Source organism: Borostomias antarcticus, assembly GCF_949987555.1.
Source record: "Borostomias antarcticus genome assembly, chromosome: 31".
NCBI classification, from domain to species: Eukaryota; Metazoa; Chordata; class Actinopteri; order Stomiiformes; family Stomiidae; genus Borostomias; species Borostomias antarcticus.
Window position 1 is genome coordinate 1,961,768 of NC_140264.1, and position 25,322 is coordinate 1,987,089.

The following is a 25,322-nucleotide window of genomic DNA, read 5'->3' on the forward strand; positions in this document are numbered from 1 at the left end:
TACACTCACGGCTCACATTCTCTACTCTACGATTGGCTTGTTGGTGCCTGGAATATTGTTTGCAATATGCCTGAATATTTATCAGATTTTGAGGATATAGAAGATGACTTGGATGACGATGGACGCCGATTGTCGTGTAGAGAATGTGAGCAGCAAGTCTAGCCTACAGACGGAGAATAGCCAGTTTGCGCGCTGTGCGCATGCGTGCTGGAGCAAGTGGAGAAGCTATTTCGTTTCTAAAGACGTTTCTAAAGATCATATTACAGAGGCATGTGAAAAATCACAACAAGCCCTCGCTCTATGAAAGCACAACTAGCGATTCATAAAGACAGCTTGATGAAAACAACTTTCGATGAGGTCATTCAAGATCTCTCAACGGACCAACACTATGGCTACAAAATAGTCTGTGCAGTCAGTGAAGGAGTTTTTCCACAAGGATGACTGGACCAGTGAACCACAGCCGCTGGCTCACCACAGTGAACAGACTTCTCAGGCTCTGGGTGTCAAAGCACGGACTTAAAGGAAAGAACCTGAAGAATCTGCAGTTCATCGTGGAATTCATCATTGGGGTGTTCTATCCATGCTGGTTCAATGCCAAGATCAAGCACTGCTGGATCTAAGGGCCTAGGCACATCCTATTTCAGCTGGACTGCCTCAAGTCCCAGAGGAAAGAGGTGCTCGATCGTGTGATGCCAACTGTGAGAAGATCTGCTTGGTATGCCCACAGTGAAATCATCATCCAAACACTGCTGTGCTCTGAGGACCAGAAGGAGAGGATCAATGGGGTGGAGAGAATCCTGGCGATCAGGGGAGAGAGGGACAGAGATACCCAGCTGGGGGACTCCTCTGTCAGGATCAGGGGAGAGAGGGACAGAGATACCCAGCTGGGGGACTCCTCTGTCAGGATCAGAAAGACACCTGACATCAACAGTGAGGCACCAGCATTAGTGAGCTGGTCAGAAGGAGTATCAGAGCCACCTCTCATCTGCTCCCTAAGCACTTTGCAGGTGAAGAGCTTCATCAACACTCCCATGGAGGTGCTCAACTGGCCTTGCCACACACAAAGCATTGAGAGGGTTGTTAAAATGGTGACAGAGGCTTCAGCCAAGTACTTCTCTCAGGAAAAGAGGGATGGAGCGATCAGGGCTCAGGAGACCAGCAGGAGGCTGATGTCCAAGAATGACTCAAATCAGGACTTGTACAACCTGGTAAAGTTCAAGAAGTCAGGAGATTGAGCTTTGTAATAAGTATCCAGTTATAAACGGACTTGTACAACCTGGCAAGGTTCAAGAAGTCAGGAGATTGAGCTTTGTAATAAGTATCCAGTTATAAACGGACTTGTACAACCTGGCAAGGTTCAAGAAGTCAGGAGATTGAGCTTTGTAATTGTATCAAATCATATATATGCAATTAATAAATATGTATGTTCACCTGTTAATAAATATGTAAATGTGATATGGCTTTGTCAATAAGAAAAATCTCCTGCACTATGGCACTACAATACCAAATTGCCGTAATAGAACAGAAAATGGATGGATAAGGAGAGCAAATCTCTCAGAATCATGATGACCTCCAGCAACAAAGATGGCCACAACTGAAGCAAATATGGTCACAACTGATGTCCCATCAGTAAGTAAAAAATAAAAGTATCCAATATAAGTTAGATTATTCCAGAAAAATAGCAAAATAATCGCCAATTTACCAATTTTCCATTTAAAATTTTACCTAGCTTAGAGTTATCCTATCATTTTTTTCATATTTGGATTCCCCACTAAAAACACAGGAAATAGACCCCTTTTTTATTTTCAAAAAAATACAAGTATGACCCGCCCTAGTGCATACTCACTGGGTGGGGATTAGAGATGTGAATATTGCGGATATCCGCATCCGCGGGTAGGTGGGCCAATATAAATCAACATTGTGATTAATTTCAGGGGGATTTGTCAGTTATATTCATATTTAATAACTACTATAATTATATATTTTATATAATAACAACTGGGAGAAAGCGCGAAGACCTGCCAGCAGCTCACTCAAATACCCTCGACCACTTCGTCAACCGAGATCCTGCGAAAGCGAGCCTATAATCTTAGTCATAAATTGTTTAGAAAAAAAGTCAAGAAAATGCACCTATATGAAAAGCGAATGAGCACGAACGGCTGGACATAATTTAAATGTAAATACAATAACTTCATGTTTGGCGGGTTGGGTGCGGGTCTCTAAATTTTAGAAGATAATTACGTCGGGTGGGTGGCGGGTGGATGATTGATGAGTGCACATGGATTCGGGTGCATTTATCATTGAGGTACGCCTTCTTTTACACGGTCTTTTCCGCGATTTCAGGCGTACGCCATTTCCCCCCCCCCACAGCGCGATCTATCAAGCCGAAAGGGCGAAAATTTAGTCGCCTTTCTACACGCTTTTGTAGGACACCTCTCAAGTAGCCGTACCGATTTACACGGTTTTCTACACCCTTTTTGAACACAGGGGGAACTGGCGACGCAGGTGGTGCGTCGGTGAATTACAATGTTTGATGGAGAGAATAAGAGCGACAGTTCATGAACGCACAATCATGTAGGCTAATAGCCCAATTCAGCACCAACATATATCGCAATGCAAGATTAGACGTGTCCTCTAACCGGCTCATTAATGGTCCGATATGGATTTGTTCCCCAAACTGAACCTATGCGCTGTCCCAAACCTTTCCGCGCTATATGTCACACACCTAATGCAGGCACTCCATCAAACGGCAATAATTGACCAATTAGATTGTCATTAATATGTGATCATGTGGACCTGTTTGCTGTTTGGTAAGCATATAAATGACAGTCCTCCTGTGCGTAATGCGAGCCTAAATGAATCCGGCGCTACTCGGCCTACTGGCCGAGATAGAACTCCAAAGAGGTGACGGCGATGGCGACTGCACCCACATAAGGGCACCATCAGTGAATGAATACGTCTATGTGAATCGCAAAAATGTGCACACTATAAATACCCAAATCATATGTGACGCCGTCATGCTCATCAAAGGTGTAGTGGCACGGTGGCCTGGCTCCACGCATGACTCATTCATCCTGGCGCATAGCAGGGTAGGGGCTAGACTGGAGGCAGGCGCTGCGCGTGACGGCTGGCTTGTTGGCGTGTGCATAGCCAAGATACATATTTTTTGTCTTTTTTACTTTAATCTTTATTAGCATTTTCCATCCATACATCAACAATACAATAAAACATAAAAACTTACAATAACAGCTTATGGGTACTTCCATCCATGCAGCTTTTTTTTCTTACTCAAATATGACAATTTTAATATTAGTGGTATCATCACACTTCCTTCTATAATCCATCCATTTTTCCCATTTCCCTTCAAACTTTCCTTCCTGCATCCTCAATGCATAAATAAATCTCATAAATCTCCTCCACAACACCCACCACTGCTCCTTGGTTGGGGGTTCCACCTTATACCAAGCCCTCATTATTGTCTTTTTACTAGCAACCAATAGTATTCACTAGGTATCTGTCCCCTCCTTGTACATCATTCTGTTATGTTTGCCAAGATGTATATTCAAAGCTGATAAGAATGAGAATCAGTCAAGACCCCACCACAAAATGAGGACCCAAGCCCTCAGCCCCCTCCCCGTCATGAGGTTTACCAGCGGGGCCAAAGGGCCCACACTGAGGTCATGCGCCAGCTATGAAGACACAAACAAGTAAGGTTCACATTTCTACCATTTTATTGTCTGTTGGTGGGTGACTGTGTGAGTGGGTTTGTGAGTGAATGTGTGAGGTCCGTGAGTGTGGTAGTGAGTGACTGTGTGAGGTCCTTGAGTGTGGTAGTGAGTGACTGTGTGAGGTCCGTGAGTGTGGTAGTGAGTGACAGTGTGAGGTCCGTGACAGCATGTGTGAGGGAATGAAGTGCAGTGAGCACAACAACTAGAAATAAACCTCTATTTCAACAACACAGGATTTACAGCACTGGGGCCTCATTTATCAAAGAGCGTGTAAATTCAGGTGTAAAAGAGGGCGTACGACGAAAACGAGGAAAAGGCGAAATGTCGCGTACAACGAGAATATTAAGGACATATTATATGTCCTGTTGGCTCTGGTGGTGTAGTGTGGTGACCTCCACCAACTGCTGCACAACTGCCCCACAACTGCCCCAATCCCTTCTGCCATGTCCCTCTGGGCCTCTAGGGTCATGAGCCTCCAGCACAGCGTCTGAGAGGAAGCCCAGCCCTCAGGGACCCTTGAGGCAGGGACGCTGGCAGCCGGAGGTGGAGGCGTGGGCGGTGGAGAAGGAGACGGAGGCGCTGGAGATGGCACTGGAGGTGGAGGCCGGTGCGCTGGAGGTGGAGGCACTGGAGGTCGTGGCGCTGGATGTAGAGGCTGCAACCGGCGGAAGCACGACCGTCAGGTCAAGGACCACTGCAGACTCCCCCTCCTCTGAGTCCCACGTCAGAGTCTGGAGAAACAATTTCAGTCATTTTCTTTGAGTTTGTCTGTTAACTTGATTATGCATTAAACATTTTATTGTGTAGCCATATTCAATTGATATGTTTTTCTGTTGGCAGCCAAATAAATGCTTAAGTGTGATTTACCGGGTGATTTAGATGAGAGTCTTAATTTCCTAGAGGGGAAAATGTTTAATGTGGTCTAACATTATGAAGTGGTCATCTGTGTTATCGTTCCCTGTTTTTGGTCCTAAATCAATCATAGCCTACCACAGAATGTGTGGAATGTTTGCTTTCCTCACAGCCACATAATACAGAATGTCCGTGTAGCCGACGCCACATACAGGATGCACGAAACGTACAGTAGGCTACCTAAACTGTAGGAGCAATCAGACAAATGTAGGCTCGTACAAATAGCTTACCTTCTGAAGATGATTTTCTTTCCTCGCGTGGACCTCACCAACAAGCACATGCACCTCCGTCTCCGAAAAGTTTCTCTTCTTTCCGCGTTTTTCCATAAACGTATTTGTCTTTCCTATGCTCCACGCTATATTATGTCGGTTCCTTCCGGGGTATCCACGTTGTGCGCTGTCATAGTTTTGACCATATATGGTTGAATTTGGGCGTGGAGAGGGCGGAACACGAGGCGCGTGCACGTCCGCTCATTTCTACGACACCGTCGGATTCTTCATTGAGGAATCGGCGCAGCAGCGTGTACGCCATGTTTGATAGATCCGAAAAGCGTGTAAATATTCTCGTCGTACGCGACATTTCGCCTTTTCCTCGTTTTCGTCGTACGCCCTCTTTTACACCTGAATTTACACGCTCTTTGATAAATGAGGCCCCAGTGCTGTAAATCCTGTGTTGTTGAAATAGAGGTTTATTTCTAGTTGTTGTGCTGTTGGCTTTGAGGGTCCCTGTGCTGTAAATCCTGTTGAGATGCAGGTGAATGTAGGAGGGTGGTGGTGGGGGGGGGGGGGGTTGGTAGGGGGGGGGGGGGGGGCTCTACATGTCCAGGCCCAGCGGCCCATTTTTTCATGATCCATCTGTGTGTATGGAGTAGTCCTATTTCTCATCATTTTGAGAAGGCCTAGGCCAACACTGTGCTTCACGCATGGTAACACAGCCCAAAAGAGACGTTTAAGTCAGACAACTTCCGACAACTGCTGTTCAACGATTGCGAACAGCGAATATGCTGCTTGCTGTTGATGTTACATTCGATTTCGGACTTGTGCTTTCCATAATCGCTTCTATGTTTGGACACTTTTAGGAGTTAATGCCATGGAAGCCAGTGCGCAGGTCCATCCGAGATCAACAGGGATATTTTCACACAGTCACAACTATTTTGGAACGACAAATAGTCTGCTTGTTGTTGATGCCACATTCAATTTTGGACTTCTGTTCCACTCCTTTGATTTATATATATACATAGCACACAGTAGTAAGCTTTTTGATGGTGTAACTGATAGTGGTTTTTATTAGAGGTGGTCATGTATGAACACAACTGAACATACTGTATACAGAAATTAAGACCAGTGTTCATTCCTCTGGGGGGTAAAAAGGACAGGCACTAGCCCAGTGTCCATGACTCTGGGAGGGGTAGAAGGGCACTAGCCCAGTGTCCATGTCTCTGGGAGGGGTAGAAGGGCACTAGCCCAGTGTCCATGACTCTGGGAGGGGTAGAAGGGCACTAGCCCAGTGTCCATGTCTCTGGGAGGGGTAGAAGGGCACTAGTCCTGTGTCCATGTCTCTTGGATGGGTTCTAAGTTGGCTTATGCTACATCCCTCCATTGAGTTTTGTTGTTCTGGTAGTTTTTGTATAATCCTGCTATGTGACGGATAATACAGTTTTTTTCATTTGCTTCAACACTCAAATTAAAAAGAACACATAGTTGGTGAAACCTGACACTCAAGGGGCAAAACCTCAACCCAGATGTGCAGGTAGCTTATGATTTATATATAGGCTAATACCACAGGATCCAGGCTAAGAAAATGTAACTTTTCCTAATACAGTGCTTATCTGATTTGTTTTTCATGAATCAGATATGATTTTGTATTACAATATTGTCTTATGTTTATAGAAACATAAGACAATATTGGGTGTAAACAGCACCAAAAAAAAAGTTGATATCAAAAGACGCATTGCTAGACTGATACATTACCGCGCAGCCACCAGCGGTATAGTGAAACCCAGCAGGAGAAGTAGAAATAAAGGGAAGGAAGCCGGTCCAAGTATGGCAAATGTTTTCTTTTAATTTGTGTATCCGCCCAGTGATTATTGTGGAAAAAATGTTTCAGTCGTGTGCAGGGCTGAAAATTAACTTTTTGGCTCACCTGCCAATGGGACTGGTAGATGAAAAAATCCACCGGCCAAGTATATTTTTTACCGGCCAAAATAATAAATTGCCTTTTTTGTCACATTATAGGCCTACATCTGTTTCAATTCGATGCCTAGAAACATTGCAATTCATAGAAATTCTATTATTAATTTGAATTCACTTCCACGGTGTAGAATTATCCATAACTACCTAACCCTACACAAATATGAGATATAAATGATCCAAGCCTTAACCTCATGGTCTTTATGTGTTTATGAACAAAATACATATACTGTAACATATTCACAGCCTGTCATCATGTAAAGTAGTAGTTGACTGTAGTAGTTGACTGTAGTAGTGCGCGTCCTCTGAGGTAAATGGGAAAGATTTTCTGTGCGCGAGTAGCCTCGCGTGACCAGTCTCTCCTAGTGCGTGAGGCTCCGCAACAGTCATGTGACTGAAAACTTTATTTGGTGCAGTGGGGGAACTATTTAAGTGCAACACACAACAAACAGAACGCCGGTCTATGGCATGTATGTGGCGACATCGCACGCATAATTTATTACATGACTCTATTGGTACAAACATTTACCCGCCAGAGTGGCGGATAGGCTCCGAAATGTAGTCGCCAAATGGAAATTTTACCCGCCATTGGCAGGTGGCGGGTGTTAATTTTCAGCCCTGGTCGTGTGACCTTCGTCAGGTATATGCGACCGAAACGTTTTTTTCTACAAACACTCTGCCTATGCACCTGTCACTGAGAAGTTTATTCAGGTGTGCAAGAGACTCTTTTCCTGTAAAAACTTAATTTTTAAAATGTATATTAGAAATGTTTGCCTGCATGTCTGCTTATGACAAAACAAAATGTTCATATTTATGTCTGTATATGACAAGGTAAATACAGTTGGTATCAATAACCCCCAAATTCCCAGTTTATTCCTGTTAATTCCCATTAATTCCCATAAATTCCTGTTAATTCCCATGGAAAGTTTCCAACTTTGAATATTCCCGGAATTTTGCAACCCTACCTAGAACACATATTAGTAACAGCAAGGAACAGCTGAAGGCAGTTACAGAGAACCAAATTAGTGTGTACCTAACAGGTTTTGTCTGTAGTAAATTGTGCAAACATATCATCAGAGCAATGCTAGCCTATTTGGTGTGCAGATGGAGGGAGGGAGAGAGAGGGAAGGAGAGAAGGAGGGAGAAAGGGAGGGAGGGATAGAGAGAGAGAGGGAGGGAGGGAGGGAGGGAGGGAGGGAGGGAGGGAGGGAGGGAGGGAGAGGGAGACGGAGACGGAGACGGAGACGGAGACGGAGACGGAGGGAGGGAGACGGAGACAGAGGGAGGGAGGGAGGGAGGGAGGGAGAGAGAGGAAGAGAGGGTGGAAGAGAAGGAGGGAGGGAGCTTACCAGGATGTAAGGAGCCTTGTGAGGGCAGCTTTCCCAGCCTGGTGTAGCAGTGCACTAAGGTCCCCCAGAACGAAGCCCTGCCAGGAGGAACAGAAGAGCGCTTTCCTTTATCAAAGTGCTGAAGAATGCAGACAAGATGCACCTATTTCCATCAACATGGACATTAACAACTACACAGCAAAAAGCTACTTAACTACTATCTAGAGCAGGGGTCTGCAACCTGCGGCTCTTTAGCCCCTCTACAGTGGCTCACTGACTTTGACAAACATTATATGGAAATGAATAACTTTATTACTAATACTAAATATATTACTATTAAATAAATGTATTTATTACTCAAATAAATGGTCATGTTGGCATTCAAGTTAGCTATCTAGCTAGATAGCAGCTAGCCTTGCGTGACCATCCTGATTTTGTGAGCTCACATTCTGTTCCTTTGGCAAATCAGTCTGGATACTCTCCATAAAGATCTGTTTGTGCCAGATCAGAAAATGATGTCGCCAATCAGCGTTGGTTGTGAGGAATTTGAAATACAAACAGGCAGGGTGGGTTTAAGTGCGACGACAGTGGGGAGTGGTTGAAGTTAGCGCGTGATAGATGGTGATACACAGATGGTTCATCCAATCACCTGCCAAGTAATTTTGAAAGTGTCTGCCCTTTTCCAAACAATACCAAAGGAGATTTCCCAGATGATTATGCGAAGCAAACCATCTGGCGCGTCAGGTTAGATAGCAGCAGACTGCATAGAAATTCACCAGAATGCAGGAAATGTAGTGTTTGATGCTCAAAATTTCCCCCTTGGACCCCCAGACACCCCTGCCCACCTTTATGTGTCCCCCCTAGGTGCATATACCACCACGCCTGAAAATACATCTAAGGGGAAGCATGACCTTAATTTTAAGCTCAAATATGTTTTGCGGCTCCAGACAGATTTTGTATTCATTTTTTGGCCAAAAATGGCTCTTTTGATAGAAAAGGTTGCCGACCCCTGATCTAGAGTTTAGTGCAATGCGCTCGAACACTGGTGTGTGGTGGTCCTTTTTTCTTAAGGGGACAACATGACATACTACAAGACACAATAGGCAACAACACAAGAAAAAGTATGGTCGATCGGTAGGTCAGTAGGTGGGTAGGTGGGTGGTTAGGTGGGTGGGTAGGTAGGAGATAGGTAGACACATACACTGTAAAGACAGTACAGTTGTAGATCTTCCTTAGGATGTGTGTTAAGGAATGACCCAACCTTGGTCCATATTCCCTCCTCCCCCCTATCAGCATGTGTGACAGCCGCTGGTCATTTGGTCCCCAAGTAGGGCAAGGTCATTTTTCAGTTTTTACAGATTATGAAAGTGTAAACTGTTAGCTTTCAAATTATGTCTCATACATTGATATTTGAAAATATTTGAAGATATGCTTTGGTGAATGTCGGTACACCTGAAATCACTAAGCAGAGAAAAAGGGCTTCAGAGATTCAGAGCTGTTCACAGTTATTTGACAAGAAAATAGGACTATTTCGTGATCTAAAACTGTTGTCCAATTTTCATAATATGAAAAAAGGAAAACAATTTAAAATAAAAAAATAAAAAAAAGAGTATTTTGCTCTCTAGTGCATTTTGAGGACTGCAGACATAAGGACCAAACCAGCAGCGTCTGTGGTCCCTAGTGTGGTGGTGTGCGGTGGTGTCTCACAGCAGTGTGCCTAGCTAGGCGGGCCAGGCTGAAGTCCTTCCCCAGGGGCAGGTCCTGGCTGAGGCTGGCCAGCATGGCCCTACGCTGATCCTCCCCAGGGCTCTCTATCACCACCTGGTGGACGAACGCAGCCATCACATCCGCTGGCAGCTGCTGGGGTTTGCTGACCGCAGCCACCACTGCCACGCTGGGCGTGTGTGGGAGAGACGTGGAGGGCAAAGGTCATGACATACAACTCTCCATTCACGGATCAAGTATCATGGTTTGGACTCTTTCTTTCTTTGCTACTTTGAAGACTTGCAAGCTGCAGTTTAAAGTAACACCACAGACTGGGGTTCAAACGCAAGCTTCTAACTTGGTCCTAAACTCACATCTCGGGGGAGAGCCTGGTTTGGATGATATATTTTGGATGTAGTCCCGCTAGTACAACCTAATTTAACGTTAAGTAGAAGAAAGGGCAGCTTTATTTTTCCAGCATCTATTTTTGTTCACTGCAAACTACATTCCCAGACCGTTCGTAGCAAACACAGAGCTAACTGAAAAAAGTTTAAAATAGTTTGCAAAAATTTGCTATATTCACTGAATGTGAACGCACCCCAGGTATGCTGCTCTGTTAGCCTGGAACCAGCTGCAAAACAACCTGAGCCCTCAAGAGCTGGTCTCTCTGGATGCCTTTAAAATGCTTTTAAATTATATAGAATCAAGCACATCTGGCTGCAGATGATTCAAAGCAGAGATTCAAGATCTGTTTATTCGCCATGTACATGGTTTACACATACTAGGAATTTGACTAGGGTAATGGCATACACTGATGATGATGAAGGATAGGACAGGGTGCAGCACAGGAAAGTGCAAAGACATGATTCTGTAAACTGTCCTCCATTTTCTGTTGATTTAATTGTCATTGTTTTACGTTTGAAACCATGTGAAGACTTGGTTATACTCCAAAATAGACACGTAACATTACATGGACAGCGTGGACGTGTAGGGGTTCTGTTTATACTACTTCTGTAGTCCACTTGGAAGGCACGGCAGTTGGTGCTCTCATAGCATAGAGGGCTACTAGTGGTACTAGTCTGCGCGGTAGCAAAAAATGGGAGGCACGTGGATGTCCACACGGAGCCTCTGATGACAACATTTACATCACGTGGACCCTCGCATACGAGGAAAGTATAACCAGGGCTTAACTGTGTTGCTGCTCGTCTTGGCCAGGACTGTAAAATAGACCTTTAATCTAAATGAGACACCCTTTTTCCTGGTTAAATAAAAGGTTAATTAAAGGTTAAATAAATAAAAGGCAGTAACCACCTGGTGGGGGTGCTGGTGACCAGCCGGCAGAGCACGGTCAGGACCCTGGCGTCCTCGGCGGTGCCGTCCCGGGGTTGGCCCAGCAGCTGCAGGTCCCGGAGCAGCAGGACGCAAGGCCGGTGGGCCTCGGCTCTCTGGAACACCAGCCTCATCCTGGCCTCGCACGCCGCAGCCGTGTCCGCGCACGCTGTCACACTGTCCACCTGCAGGAGAGAGAGAAACACATCACACAGGAGAGACCAGGAGAGACACATCACACAGGAGACCAGTAGAGACATCACACAGGAGAGGCACATCACACAGGAGACCAGGAGAGACATATCACACAGGAGACCAGGAGAGACACATCACACAGTCAAACAGTCCACCTGGAGGAGAGAGAGAGAGAGAGACACATCACACAGGAGAGACAAGGAGAGACACACCACACAGTCAAACAGTCCACCTAGAGGAGAGAAAGAGACACACACATCACACAGGAGAGACCAGGAGAGACGTCAAACAGTCCATCTGGGGGAGAGAGAGAGACATCACACAGGAGAGACCAGGAGAGAGACACCACACAGTCACACAGTCCACCTGGAGGAGAGAGAGAGAGAGAGAGAGAGAGAGATAGACATCACACAGGAGAGACCAGGAGAGAGACACCACACAGTCCACCTGGAGGAGAGAGAGAGAGAGAGAGAGAGAGAGAGAGAGAGACATCACACAGGAGAGACACACCACACAGTCAAACAGTCCATCTGGAGGAGAGAGAACAGGAGAGACACATCACAGAGGAGAGACCAGGAGAGAGACACCACACAGTTCACCTGGAGGAGAGAGAGAGAGACACCACAAAGTCCACCTGGAGGAGAGAGAGACACGCACACATCACACAGGAGAGACCATGAGAGACACATCACACAGTCCACCTGGAGGAAAGACAGGGAGACACCACACAGTCACACAGTCCACCTGGACAAGGAGAGACACACATTTGTATTCAGTGGCCTGGTCCAGGATAGCCCCGTCAAGGCTAATGATATCATGGGCTAGAAGGGGTCCAGAACGCTTTCTACAGAACCACATGACCTTGGTGGTGTTTAGCAGGACGCTTAGGGTGGAGAAAGCCTGTTGGAACTTAAGGAAGCTATCCTGGAGTGATGCAAGTACTACATCTGGGGAGGGACCAACAGCATAAAGAGCTGTGTCGTCAGCACAGAGGTGGATAGATGAGTCTCCAACAGAGCAAGCAATATTGTTTATATTGAAAAAAGTGTGGGGCCTAAGATCGAGCCCTGGGGGACAACCTTAGTGACAGGGAGGGGCTGAGAGAAAGAAATTGTTCTGATTTAACACATTGCACCCTATCAGTAAGGTAGTTAGAGAACCATGCTAGTGAGTGAAAAGAGACCCCAATGCTGCCCAGTCTACCAGCAAGGATAGAGTGGTCGACAGTGTCCAAGGTGTTGGCTAAATCTAAATCTAAAGCGGTAGTGATGTCACTTTGAGGATTGCAGTGACACAACATAGCCAGATCGGAAACCAGATTGAACACCAGACAGAATATGAAACATCCAGGTAATTGGTAAGTTGATTACTTACCAGTTTCTCCAACACTTTTGATAGACAAGGCAGTATAGAGATGGGCCTGTAACAGTTACTGTAGGATCAGCCTGATCTCCTCCCTTGAAAAGGGGATGCACTATAGCTGCTTTCCATGCATGTGGGATTTCAGCCGGAGGGAGGGTAGAGGTAGTTAGGTTGTGTGAAGGGAGGAGGGTAGGGGTAGTTAGGTTGGGTTAAGGGCGGGTAGGGGTAGTTAGGTTGTGTTAAGGGCGGGTAGGGGTAGTTAGGTTGTGTTAAGGGAGGAGGGTAGGGGTAGTTAGGTTGTGTTAAGGGCGGGTAGGGGTAGTTAGGTTGTGTTAAGGGAGGAGGGTAGGGGTAGTTAGGTTGTGTGAAGGGAGGAGGGTAGGGGTAGTTGGGTTGTTTGAAGGGAGGAGGGTAGAGGTAGTTAGGTTGTGTGAAGGGAGGAGGGTAGGGGTAGTGAGGTTGTTTGAAGGGAGGAGGGTAGGGGTAGTTAGGTTGTGTGAAGGTAGGAGGGTAGGGGTAGTTAGGTTGTGTGAAGGGAGGAGGGTAGGGGTAGTTAGGTTGTGTTAAGGGAGGAGGGCAGGGGTAGTTAGGTTGTGTGAAGGGAGGAGGGTAGGGGTAGTTAGGTTGTGTGAAGGGAGGAGGGTAGGGGTAGTTAGGTTGTGTTAAGGGCGGGTAGGGGTAGTTAGGTTGTGTGAAGGGAGGAGGGTAGGGGTAGTTAGGTTGTGTTAAGGGAGGGTAGAGGTAGTTAGGTTGTGTGAAGGGAGGAGGGTAGGGGTAGTTAGGTTGTGTGAAGGGAGGAGTGTAGGGGTAGTTAGGTTGTGTGAAGGGAGGAGTGTAGGGGTAGTTGGGTTGTTTGAAGGGAGGAGGGTAGGGGTAGTTAGGTTGTGTGAAGGGAGGAGGGTAGGGGTAGTTAGGTTGTGTGAAGGGAGGAGGGTAGGGGTAGTTAGGTTGTGTTAAGGGAGGAGGGTAGGGGTAGTTAGGTTGTGTGAAGGGAGGAGGGTAGGGGTAGTTGGGTCGTGTTAAGGGAGGAGGGTAGGGGTAGTTAGGTTGTGTGAAGGGAGGAGGGTAGGGGTAGTTAGGTTGTGTTAAGGGCGGGTAGGGGTAGTTAGGTTGTGTGAAGGGAGGAGTGTAGGGGTAGTTAGGTTGTGTGAAGGGAGGAGGGTAGGGGTAGTTAGGTTGTGTGAAGGGAGGTAGGGTAGCTAGGTTGTGTTAATTAAGGGATTTTTGTAGATATAGGTTGTGTTGAGGCAGTGTAGGGGTAGTTAGGTTGTGTGAAGGGAGGAAGGTAGGGGTAGTGAGGTTGTGTTAAGGGAAGATGGTAGGGGTAGATGGGGGTAGTCAGGTTGTGTTAATGGACTGTAGGGGTAATTAGGTTGTGTGAAGGGAGGAGGGTAGGGGTAGTTAGGTTGTGTGAAGGGAGGTAGGGGTAGTACGGTGTTGTTAAGGGAGGGTAAGGGTAGCTGGGTTGTGTGAAGGGAGGGTAGGGGTAGTTACTGTAGGTTGTGTTAAGGGAGGAGGGTAGGGGTAGTTAGGTTGTGTGAAGGGAGGTAGGGGTAGTTACTGTAGGTTGTGTGAAGGGAGGAGGGTAGGGGTAGTTAGGTTGTGTGAAGGGAGGTAGGGGTAGTACGGTGTTGTTAAGGGAGGGTAAGGGTAGCTGGGTTGTGTGAAGGGAGGGTAGGGGTAGTTACTGTAGGTTGTGTTAAGGGAGGAGGGTAGGGGTAGTTAGGTTGTGTGAAGGGAGGTAGGGGTAGTTACTGTAGGTTGTGTGAAGGGAGGAGGGTAGGGGTAGTTAGGTTGTGTGAAGGGAGGTAGGGGTAGTACGGTGTTGTTAAGGGAGGGTAAGGGTAGCTGGGTTGTGTGAAGGGAGGGTAGGGGTAGTTACTGTAGGTTGTGTTAAGGGAGGAGGGTAGGGGTAGTTAGGTTGTGTTAAGGGAGGAGGGTAGGGGTAGTTAGGTTGTGTGAAGGGAGTAGGGGTGTGCCGGGAGCCCACTATTTGTATTTGTATTTGACAGCTAATTATTCGTATGTGGAATTGGGCGGGGCTTAAACCGGAAGTCGGTTCAAAACGGTTTAAACTGAGGGGAAATGTCATTTCAATTAATTTCATTAATTCGCATTGCAATTGCTGTGCTTTCAACGCATCAGAATTGCTGTTTATATATATTAGTATTATTATCATTAATTAGGTGGGCTAGCTTGCAGAAGCTAGCCCAACTTGTGATATTCCCACTATTTCTTTCTTTATTATTCTCCCCGCTTTTTTGGACGTTAACTAGTTCTTCATACTTTGTGCTAGAAACTTCATTCAAACTTTAAAATGTTCATGACGTTCAGCTCTTGATCGGATCCATTCAGATTTTTGATATTTGTTATAGTTTTTAAGAAATTTAACTTTTAAAACATTTTTTTGTCCTATTGAAACTGCTTGTGGAATGTTCAGAAACCTTATGTTTTTAGAGTGGTGGCAGCAGTTGCTTTGAAAATTTCACACATTTTGTAAACTGCTGGCACTCCTACAGTTTTGAAAGCTTACACACATATTATACATCAAAACATTCACACAACTGTGCTGATTCGTACAATGTAAGTATCTAAGCAGTGTGACTTATAGTTTTCGCTGTATGACGATTTGTTCGGCAACTGCGCTCCTCATTGAAACGTATGGCAACACACTAGCTTTTGAGCTGCTAATTTTGCATTTTTACTCTTTTTCTAACTTGTCGCTATGCCTACAGTTTTAACAGCTCATACACATATTATATATCGAAACGTTCCCATAACTGTGCTGATTCGTACAATATAAGTATCTAAGCCGTGTGACTTGTAGTTTTCGCTGTATGACGATTTGTTCGGCAACTGCGCTCCCCATTGAAACGTATGGGCCCACACTCTACCTTTTGAGCTGCTAATTTTGCATTTTTACCCTTTTTCTAACACGTCGCCATGCCTACAGTTTTTAAGCTACATGGACATATCATATCCTAAAATGTTCAACATTTTCTCAGGATTCCTACGGTGTCAATATCTAGGCTGTGACATTTATACTTTTTGAGAGAGAGCTGTCTGAAGCCAACATGCCTTTCCATTGAAGTGAATGAGAGGATGCTCACAGTGTCAGTTGGGATTTGAATTTGGGGACACGTGCAGGCTCTCTGTACAGGCACCCTTTTATGACTATTGTGGTAGCATTCATATTCATTCATTCCTTCCTTCCATCCATCCATCCTTTCTTCCCTTCCTTCCTTCCATCCATCCTTCCTTCCATCCTTCCTTCCATCCTTCCTTCCTTCCTTCTTTCCTTCCTTTCTTCCTTTCCTTCCTTTCCTTCCTTTCCTTTCCTTCCTTCCTTCCTTCCTTCTTTCCTTCCTTCCTTCCTTCCTTCCTTCCTTCCTTCCTTCCTTCCATCCTTCCTTCCTTCCATCCATCCTTCTTTCCTTCCTTCCTTTCCTTCCATCCATCCTTCCATCTTTCCTTCCTTCCTTCCTTCCTTCCTTCCATCCTTCCTTCCATCCTTCCTTCCATCCTTCCTTCCATCCTTCCTTCCTTCCTTCCTTCTTTCTCTTTCTTTCTTTCTTTCATCCATCCATCCATCCATCCATCCATCCATCCATCCTTCTTTCTTTCTTTCTTTCTTTCTTTTTTTCTATCTTTCTTTCTTTCTTTCTTTCATCCATCCATCCTTCTTTCTTACTTTCTTTCTTTCTTTCATCCATCCATCCTTCTTTCTTTATTTCTTTCTTCCATCCATCCTGCTTTCTTTCATTCCTTCCTTCCTTCCTTGCATCCTTCCTTCCTTCCTTGCATCCTTCCTTCCATCCATCCTTCCATCCTTCCTTCCTTCCTTGCTTCCTTGCTTCCTTCCTTCCATCCTTCCATCCTTCCTTCCTTCCTTCCTTCCTTCCTTCCTTCCTTCCTTCCTTCCTTTCATCCTTCCATCCATCCTTCCATCCTTCCATCCTTCTTTCTTTCTTTCTTTCTTTCTTTCTCTTCGTGGTGGCGTGGTGGTCTCGCCACCACGCCACAGACCCCACAACTCAGCCCCTGATTGAGCTAGAGACACACAGTCTTCACCAGTGGGTGCAAGGAGACTGCCCGGACGTCTTCATGGTGGAGTCAGGTAGGTGGCCCGGAGAGGGGTACACTGTCCCTGACTGGCTCTGACCAGAGGGGGTGGAGTCTCATCACCACGCCACTATCCATGCCACGGGCCCCACAACTCAACCCCTGAGTGGGCTAGAGACACAGTCTTCATTGGTGGATGCATTGAAATTGCCCAGAGGTCACTGTACTGTCCCCGACTAGCTGTGACCCAAGGGGGCGGGGCCTAACCAGCACGCCACTATCCACGCCACGGGCCCCACAACTCAGCCCCTGAGTGGGCTAGAGACACACGGTCTTCACCGGTTGAGTCAGGTAGGTGGCCCGTAGAGGGCTACACTGTCCTCGACCAGCTCTGACCTGAGGGGGCGGAGTCTCACCCCCACGCCACTATCCACGCCACGGCCCTACAACTCAGCCCCTGAGTGGGCTAGAGACACATGGTCTTCACCGGTGCGGGCGGGTATGTGGCCCGGAGAGGGGTACACTGTCCTCGACCAGATCTGACCTGAAGGGGCGGAGTCTCACCACCATGCCACTGTCCATGCCAAAGACCCCACAACTCAGCCCCTGAGTGGGCTAGAGACGCACGGTCTTCGCCGGTGGGTGCATGGAGATTGCCTGGTCCGTAGTATTTCTAGCAGTAGCTGTTACATACAGCTGCAGCAGCTAGCCCACCTCACATTTTCTCCAGGAAATGTACTTTCTAGTTATGAAGTATAATTCCTCCTCATCATCATCCTGTATGTTTTTATTTTTGAAGTGTCAGAACCACACCACCACCCTTAACTGGGGGACATTCTACATTTAGTTAGAAACTGAAAAACATTTTTCTAAATCAAAATATATCAAAATCGAGAGTTTAACATGTTTTTGAATGATTTTTTAAGGTGCCCACCCACATCCATTGTATGACCTAAACGTGGTAGAGCAATTATCACTTTCTCAAAAGTGCTAGTTTTGTCTACGTTTTGATCTGAACCATTGTATATGATCATAAGTAACCTTAAAACAGGGCTAAACATGCATTTCCCCTTTACTACTCCTTTAAAGGAACACACAACTTTTGTTTTGTAGACATTTATACTTTTTGAGCTGGAGCTGTCTGAAGCTGGTCATGCTTTCCCCTTGCAAACAATTGATGGAATGTTCCAAGTGTCAGTTGGGATTTGAATTTGGGTGCATGGGCAGCCTCTCTTAAAGGTACAGACACCGTTCTATGACTACTGTAGCATTATATTCCTACCTTCAGATGAATGATACAGATTAGATGTAACTAATCTGGAGCTCAAGGCTCTCAAGACAGTGGTGATGATTGTAGACTTTAGGAAGAAACCAGCCACCGCACGCGTGCACACACACACACACACACACACACACCCCTTAGTATTCTATTACCATTTACTATTTATTCTAAACGATCTGGGGATGAGTCTCTCCACACACAGCCTTCACTGGTGAGGGCAGGTGGATAGCCCGGAGAGGGGTACACTGTCCCCCAGCTGCTATGACATGAGGGGGCAGAGTTTACAGGCCTACAGTGCTACAGGCCCCACAACTCAGCCCCTGAGTGGGCTAGAGACACATGGTCTTCACCGGTGCGGGGGGGTAGGTGGCCCGAGTGGTGTACACCGTCACCGACCGGCTCTCACCTGAGGGGGCGGAGACTCACCACCACGCCACTGTCCACGCCACAGACCCCCACAATTCAGCCCCTGAGTGGGCTAGACGCGCACGGTCTTCGCCTGTGGGTGCATGGAGATTGCCTGGTCCATAGTAGTTCTAGCAGTAGCTGTTACATACAGCTGCAGCAGCTAGCCCACCTCACATTTTCTCCAGGAAATGTACTTTCTAGTTCTTATTATTCTTATTATTTCTTAAATCTGTTTAAATAGTTTATTATTGTTATATCAGAGATAAGGACTTTGATTATAGCCTATCTTAGGCCTACACTAGACTACTCTGTTGTGCTGATAACTGGCATGGATAACGACATGGATCAAACATTTGATCAGTTGTGTTTCAGTTGTTAAAATACTTTCATAATTATTTCATATTTCAAAATATCCGGATATTATATAGGCTAGTGAGAGGCTGAGCATAGGTAACTGAAATAGCTAGCGTTAGCTAGATATAGTACACTGAGCTAACAAGCTAGCTACCGGTCCTCCTCTGCTCAAACAAATGCTACAGTTCACATAGGCTATTGCAGCAGGTAGGCTACGACAAGAAAACAAAATCCAATAACTGTCTCAATAAACCAGTTAACTAGGGACAAAAGCCCTAGGTGCTGCTTACGTTCGTTTCCTGCCTACTATCTGGCTCCAAACTTTCTCTCCCTCTCCGCGTTGTCTAGACCAGTGTTTTTCAACCTTTTTTGAGCTACGGCACATTTTTGACATAAAAAAAAATCAGACGGCACACCACCATCCCAAAACGAATAATTAACATGGAAAGATGTATATACAGTAACTGGTACACACGGTCAGATTCAGGCACTTTTATTAAATGGAGCGCATGAATATGAAACTTGTCACCATTTAGGCCTACACATAAACAAAGAGCATTTAACATTTTTAATAAACATTTTTAATTTCATTAATTTATTTACAATGGCTCTGAGTTCGATTATCCCTATAATTATGAATAGCCTACTATTATTACAAAACCTGAGTTTGATCATTATTTAGTCTTAAGTCTCTGAATTCGATTCTACTACTTATCTTATACAGGCTCGGAGCCTCGTTTCTTCTTACTCAGTGTGAAATCTGGGCCTGTTTGTTCGAGCACAACATTGATATCCTGTCAGGAATAGATGATAGGCACATGCGCAGCTCTTGTTCAACAGCTCTCAGTCTCTCTCTGTTTTTTGTTTTAATTGCAGTTAGGCTTGAGAAGCTGAGCTCGTTAAGATATGTTGTGGAAAAGGGGAGCAGAGTTGAAATGGCTTTATTTGCCACGATAGGAAACTCCTTGGCAGCAGTAAGCCAAAAACTGTCCAAAGTTAAATCCACATAGCGCAGTTTTAAACCGCGGTCCTGTCTCAGTTCAATTAGTTCTTCTTGCTCCTGCAAAGTCATGTTCTTTCCGAAAAGAACAGATGAGCTGTATGGGTTCCTCACCCAGTCCAATGAGTCAGTGGAGGCTAAGGGGAAATAAAATGACATCTTCTCCTCGAGGCTTTCCAAATGTTCCCCTATTATCTTGTACAACGCTGCATGTCCGTGACATTCCTGAGTGAGAAGGAACATGCCAAGCGATTTCTGCTTGATTGCATAGCCTAAATGACGTATGATAGGCCGACAGAAATTACAACCGTTGAAATTTGAAGACAGTTGTCATTTGGAAAAATAAAAACAGTCAAAAAAGTCAGTCATATTCTCAAAATAATAATTATTATAATTTGTATATTATTACTGACATTTCACATGACATTTGACAATTTTCCACGGCACACCTGACAATCTCTCACGGTACACTAGTGTGCCGCGGAACACCGGTTGAAAAACACTGGTCTAGACGTCTGGAAAGACAGCAGGTGCGAGACTGCAAGCGCGTGTGCCTCTGTCTCTCTCTCTCTCTCATCGTGTCATGTCAACAAGCAGACAGAACGTGCGCGTATCGCTCGCTCATACAGTATTTGACTGTTATTATTTATTCAATATTCGTACAAATGTACTACAGTATTTGGGAAAAAGCTACTATTTGTGCTCATCTGAATACCGTATTCGGGCACACCCCTAGAAGGGAGGTAGGCGTAGTTAGGTTGTGTTAAGAGAGGAGGGTAGGGGTAGTCAGGGTAGTCGGGTTGTGTTAATGGAGGTTAGGGGTAGTTAGGTTGTGTGAAGGGAGGTAGGGGTAGTTGGGTTGTGTGAAGGGAGGTAGGGGTAGTTAGGTTGTACTAAGGGAGGAGGGTGGGGGTAGTTAGGTTGTGTGAAGGGAGGAGGGTAGGGGTAGTTGGGTTGTGTTAATGGAGGGTAGGGGTAGTTAGGTTGTGTGAAGGGAGGAGGGTAGGGGTAGTGAGGTTGTTTGAAGGGAGGAGGGTAGAGTTAGTGAGGTTGTGTGAAGGGAGGAGGGTAGGGGTAGTTAGGTTGTGTGAAGGGAGGAGGGTAGGGGTAGTTAGGTTGTGTGAAGGGAGGAGTGTAGGGGTAGTTAGGTTGTGTGAAGGGAGGAGGGTAGGGGTAGTTAGGTTGTGTTAAAGGGGAACACCGCTGTCATAGCAAGTTTAGCTCAAATGTCGCTTTGTCCTCAATGAAACCGATCGGTACACACCAACATTAAACTGATCCGTGCAGTAGTAAGCTAGCTCCTTTTTCCTCTGTGCCCCCCTTTATAATGGAGGTCTATTGGCCTCTGCTAAAAACTATGATAAACATGCATTGTCAAGGCAGGAAGCGCAGAGTGTGATCTTACCAGTGTCATTATGCTGTCATGTGAAATATATCGCATTCTCAAACCGAATATTGAAACAAAAGCTCCATTTGAGCCAGAACTATTTCTCCGAACGCACTACACCATACCTTTTGCACTGTAAACTTCCACCGCGGTAAAGCTAGACGATTGTTTTCATCCTCCTAGCCGTGCCTAACACGTCAACACATGGGGATGGTGATTCATTTCACAAGACAACATTCTACTGAGACCGGTAAGGGGCTTCCTGGCACTTCCTGCCTTGAAAATGCATGTTTATCATAGTTTTTCATAGACCTCCATTATAAAGGGAGTGCGCGCACAGAGGAAAAAGGAGCTAGCTTACTACTGCACGAATGTTGGTATGTACCGATCGGTTTCATTGAGGACAAAGCGACATTTGAGCTCAACTTGCTATGACAGCGGCATTCCCCTTTAAGGGAGGAGGGTAGGGGTAGTTACGTTGTGTTAAGCGAGGAGGGTAGGGGCAGTCAGGTTGTGTTAATGGAGGATAGGGGTAGTTAGGTTGTGTGAAGGGAGGTAGGGGTAGTTAGGTTGTGTTAATGGAGGGTAGGGGTAGCTAGGTTGAGTTAAGGGAGGTAAGGGTGGTTAGGTTGTGTTAAGAGAGGAGGGTGGGGGTAGTTACATTGTGTGAAGGGAGGTAGGGGTAGTTAGGTTGTGTTAATGGAGGTAGGGGTAGTTAGGGTTGTGAAGGTAAGGGACCATACCTTAACAAGGTGTAGGTGGAGCCTCCTACACGCTGCCCTGACTGCAGAGACCTTCCCACTCCCAGTAGGTCCCTGGAGGAGGATGGAGCAGCCGCTCTCCAGACCAGCAGCACTTCAAACAACAACAGTGATGCACAACTCCATTACACCATATGAAAAAGAGGTTGGCTAACCATTATTTGGAACTAAAGTATAACTGTCCACATTCCTTGTGGAATTTGCACCAGCAGAAAACATTGCTATATATTTTTAAACACAAACTTTAAACATATCATTTTAGCCTGGATTTTATCTAGTGTGTTTTTTCAACTTTTACATTTATTGTTATTTCTTATATAGTTCATATAGTTAGTTATATTATAATTCTTTATTCATTTTCATGTTTTTTACTTGAATTCGTGTTATTTTTTTACTTATCCTATTTCTAACTTTTATGTACAGCACTTAAGAGTTGCATTTGCTGTGACTTGTGCTATATAAATAAAGTTTGATTGATTGATTGCATTGTTAAGTATTATAGTATTAAGTGTTGCTTATTAACAGAGAGTGGGTATGTCTTAGGAATCATATAAGTCCTCTATAAGTGTGTGTGTGTGTGTGTGTGTGTGTGTGTAGTCTCTCTCCAGACTCAAATATTACGTTGAATCGCTGTGCTTCGCATACTACATGAGAGTCTGTGCCACTTCGGCATCCAAGCTGGTATTCTGAGGGCGTATCAAGGGTTCAAATTTGAAAGAGTGACAGCAAATCGTAGCAGCAAATGAGAGACGCTAGCTCAGGTTATATGTGTGGGGCGTATCTATGGGTGGGAATGCCTGATCGCGAAAATCGTTACTGATTGGTGTCGCAGGGATTCTTGCGAAAGCAATGAATTGCCAGGATTTAAGCACCAGATTTTTGCATGAAGTTTCCCAGACCCATAGAGAGATCTGCAGCATGCAGTAACATAGATAGCATAGCTTACATAGTGTATCAGCGAAAGAACTCTCATGGGTCTGGTGTTGAGACTACTGTAGTGTGTGCGTGGGTGTGTTTGTGAGTGTATAATGGAGACAGGATGAGCACAGCCAACGTTGGGCAGTTGTATTTGTGTGCTGACTTGTGGTCCATGTAGGGCTGGATGATGGAGGCTAGCTGGTCCACAGTGGTGCAGAGCCCTGGGGGTGTCAGGTCTGCCCACAGGGAAGGACCCTCAGCCACCAGACACCAAGGAGCCAAGCTGTTTGTGGCGCCTCCCTAGAAAAAACATGAACAAAAATTTAGTTCACATTTTGTTCAACTCAGGAGCCTGACTATTAAAGACATTCTGCAGTGCTCTTCCCACCTAATCAATATTTCTGATATTTTCTCTACTGGTGAGTCTACAAGATGTGCACAAGTATGGATCTGGTTGGTTTAAAGTTAGGCATGTAGGCTAATGTTCAGACACACCAGGTAAAGAGATGTTGTTGGTTTAACGTTGCAGGCTACAGTTCAAACAGACCATGTACAAAGATTTGTTTGGTTTAAAGTTATAGGCTACGGTTCAGGGCTAGCAAAATGTAGCAAAACGGTGTAAAAAGACATTTTTAATCTCACTTTCGTCATATAGCCTGTTCTAATTACATCTTCTCAATTTGTTTTATTCTCATTTTTATTTTTTTTATTTTTATAGTTTCTTATTTTCTATTCTCTTTTATCATAGATGATCTGTACTGTTTTGTTTTTTTATATACCATTTACTAATAAACTATGTTTTTATTTATCTTTTCTTATTCTGTAAAGCACAGTGTGCTACATTTGCTTGCATAAACATACACTATATAAATAAACTTGGCTTTGTTCAAACAGACCATGTAGAGAGATGTGTGAACGGAGTCGGCCAGATAAGGCCCTGCGTCTTCGTCCTCTTTCTCTGAACAGCCACAAACCTTCTTGACTTTGAAGTTAACAACCGGCCACCTAGAAAAGAGTTCAGAGTTCAAAGTTGAATTGATTTGAATAAAGTCATAATAATAATAATAATAATAATAATAATAATAATAATAAATCTAATAGTAATATGTTGGGTTGTCTTATGATTGTATAGCATCGGCAACAATAAGCCTTGGGCTTCTGTCTATTCCTTTTTCGGTTGATTTTGTTAAATGTATTATGTGAATTGGATTCATGTAAGCAACATGCATGATGATTTTTGTTTGTGACATTCACACAACATAAGTGTTGTTCTTTAAAACGTGTGTGACCGAAATACACTCACCGACCACTTTATTAGGTACATTCAGGTATTCATTGACATCAATGGCTAGTGGTAGCTCAATGGTAGCTCAAATGTGGCTATGGCGTGTTTCGCTTGTTGGCTTTGATGCATAATTGCTGCTTTCAGCTATATTTTTGTATTGTTATTTTCTATTGTTTTTTTCACCTTGCTTAAGCTTAGTGTGCATGTTATAAGAGCCAGCGGAGAAACATCTCACTGCTCATTTTACTGGTATGTTGTGATGTCAAATTTGCACGTGAACTTGAACATCAATCAACTTTTTCCGCGCTGTCTGGGGATGCTGTGTGCACACGACCTTGTAGTAAGGAGCTGGCGGGGCGTTTATGTATGCAAATTCAGGTGTACGAGAACGCACATTCAACTTAAGAGGGGGAAGCACAGCTGAGATAACTTTGGCAGTTTAAGAACACATTTCCACGATTCATGAATCCGGCGGGGATCTTTCTTATGGTTGGTCTTACGAAGTTCGTAAGAAGACATTTAAGAAGACACTTAAGAAAATGTTCAGGAATGAGGTCCAATGTTTCAGGGTAGGATACTCAAGACCCTAATGCGTAACGCATCTGCGAGATTAGTTCTTTACATTAGTTATGTTTTTTTTCCATATTGTTTTTATAATGCACATGTGCATAAGTGTGGGTGCATACATACTGGGTGGGGATGCACTTGTTTGATTTAGTTAGATACATTTTGTGGGGGGAAGAGCTGCACCCCTTTTCCTGTTGCTCATGTTATGTTGCCCATATCAATAAATGGACCAAAACAATGCAAACTTGAGTTGTGTGTCGCAGCTAATAACTCCTGCTACAAAAGTTGTTTTACAGGCCTGGCTTGAAAGGGTTAATACTAATCATTTAGAATGCAATACATTTCCCATCACCCCTTGCATGAAAAAACATGAGAATGTAAATTGGATGCATTTAATTTATATATTCAGCATGCAATATCATAAGTCTCTATTTTTGTGTGATTTTAGCATTTTCGGGCATGAAGGGGTTAATATCTGAAAATGCTCAAGGGATATCACCGAGCACCCTCTTGTATTTTGAAGAGGTACCCCCAAGCTACAAGAAACAGCA

At 44.9% G+C, this 25,322-nt stretch overlaps 1 protein-coding gene across 1 annotated transcript in view; it reads right to left on the reverse strand.

The window, feature by feature from the left end:
* The window catches only part of pex6 (peroxisomal biogenesis factor 6), a gene marked incomplete at its 5' end in the record, with an annotated part of 99,811 nt that overhangs the window by 68,935 nt on the left and 5,554 nt on the right, over nucleotides 1-25,322 (reverse strand). Inside the window, 6 exons of the mRNA XM_084460246.1 lie at nucleotides 8,179-8,255; nucleotides 9,865-10,051; nucleotides 11,173-11,375; nucleotides 21,984-22,095; nucleotides 23,083-23,219; nucleotides 23,816-23,924. Coding sequence (XP_084316372.1) covers nucleotides 8,179-8,255; nucleotides 9,865-10,051; nucleotides 11,173-11,375; nucleotides 21,984-22,095; nucleotides 23,083-23,219; nucleotides 23,816-23,924 — 825 coding nt within the window. The remainder of the gene's footprint in view (nucleotides 1-8,178; nucleotides 8,256-9,864; nucleotides 10,052-11,172; nucleotides 11,376-21,983; nucleotides 22,096-23,082; nucleotides 23,220-23,815; nucleotides 23,925-25,322) is intronic.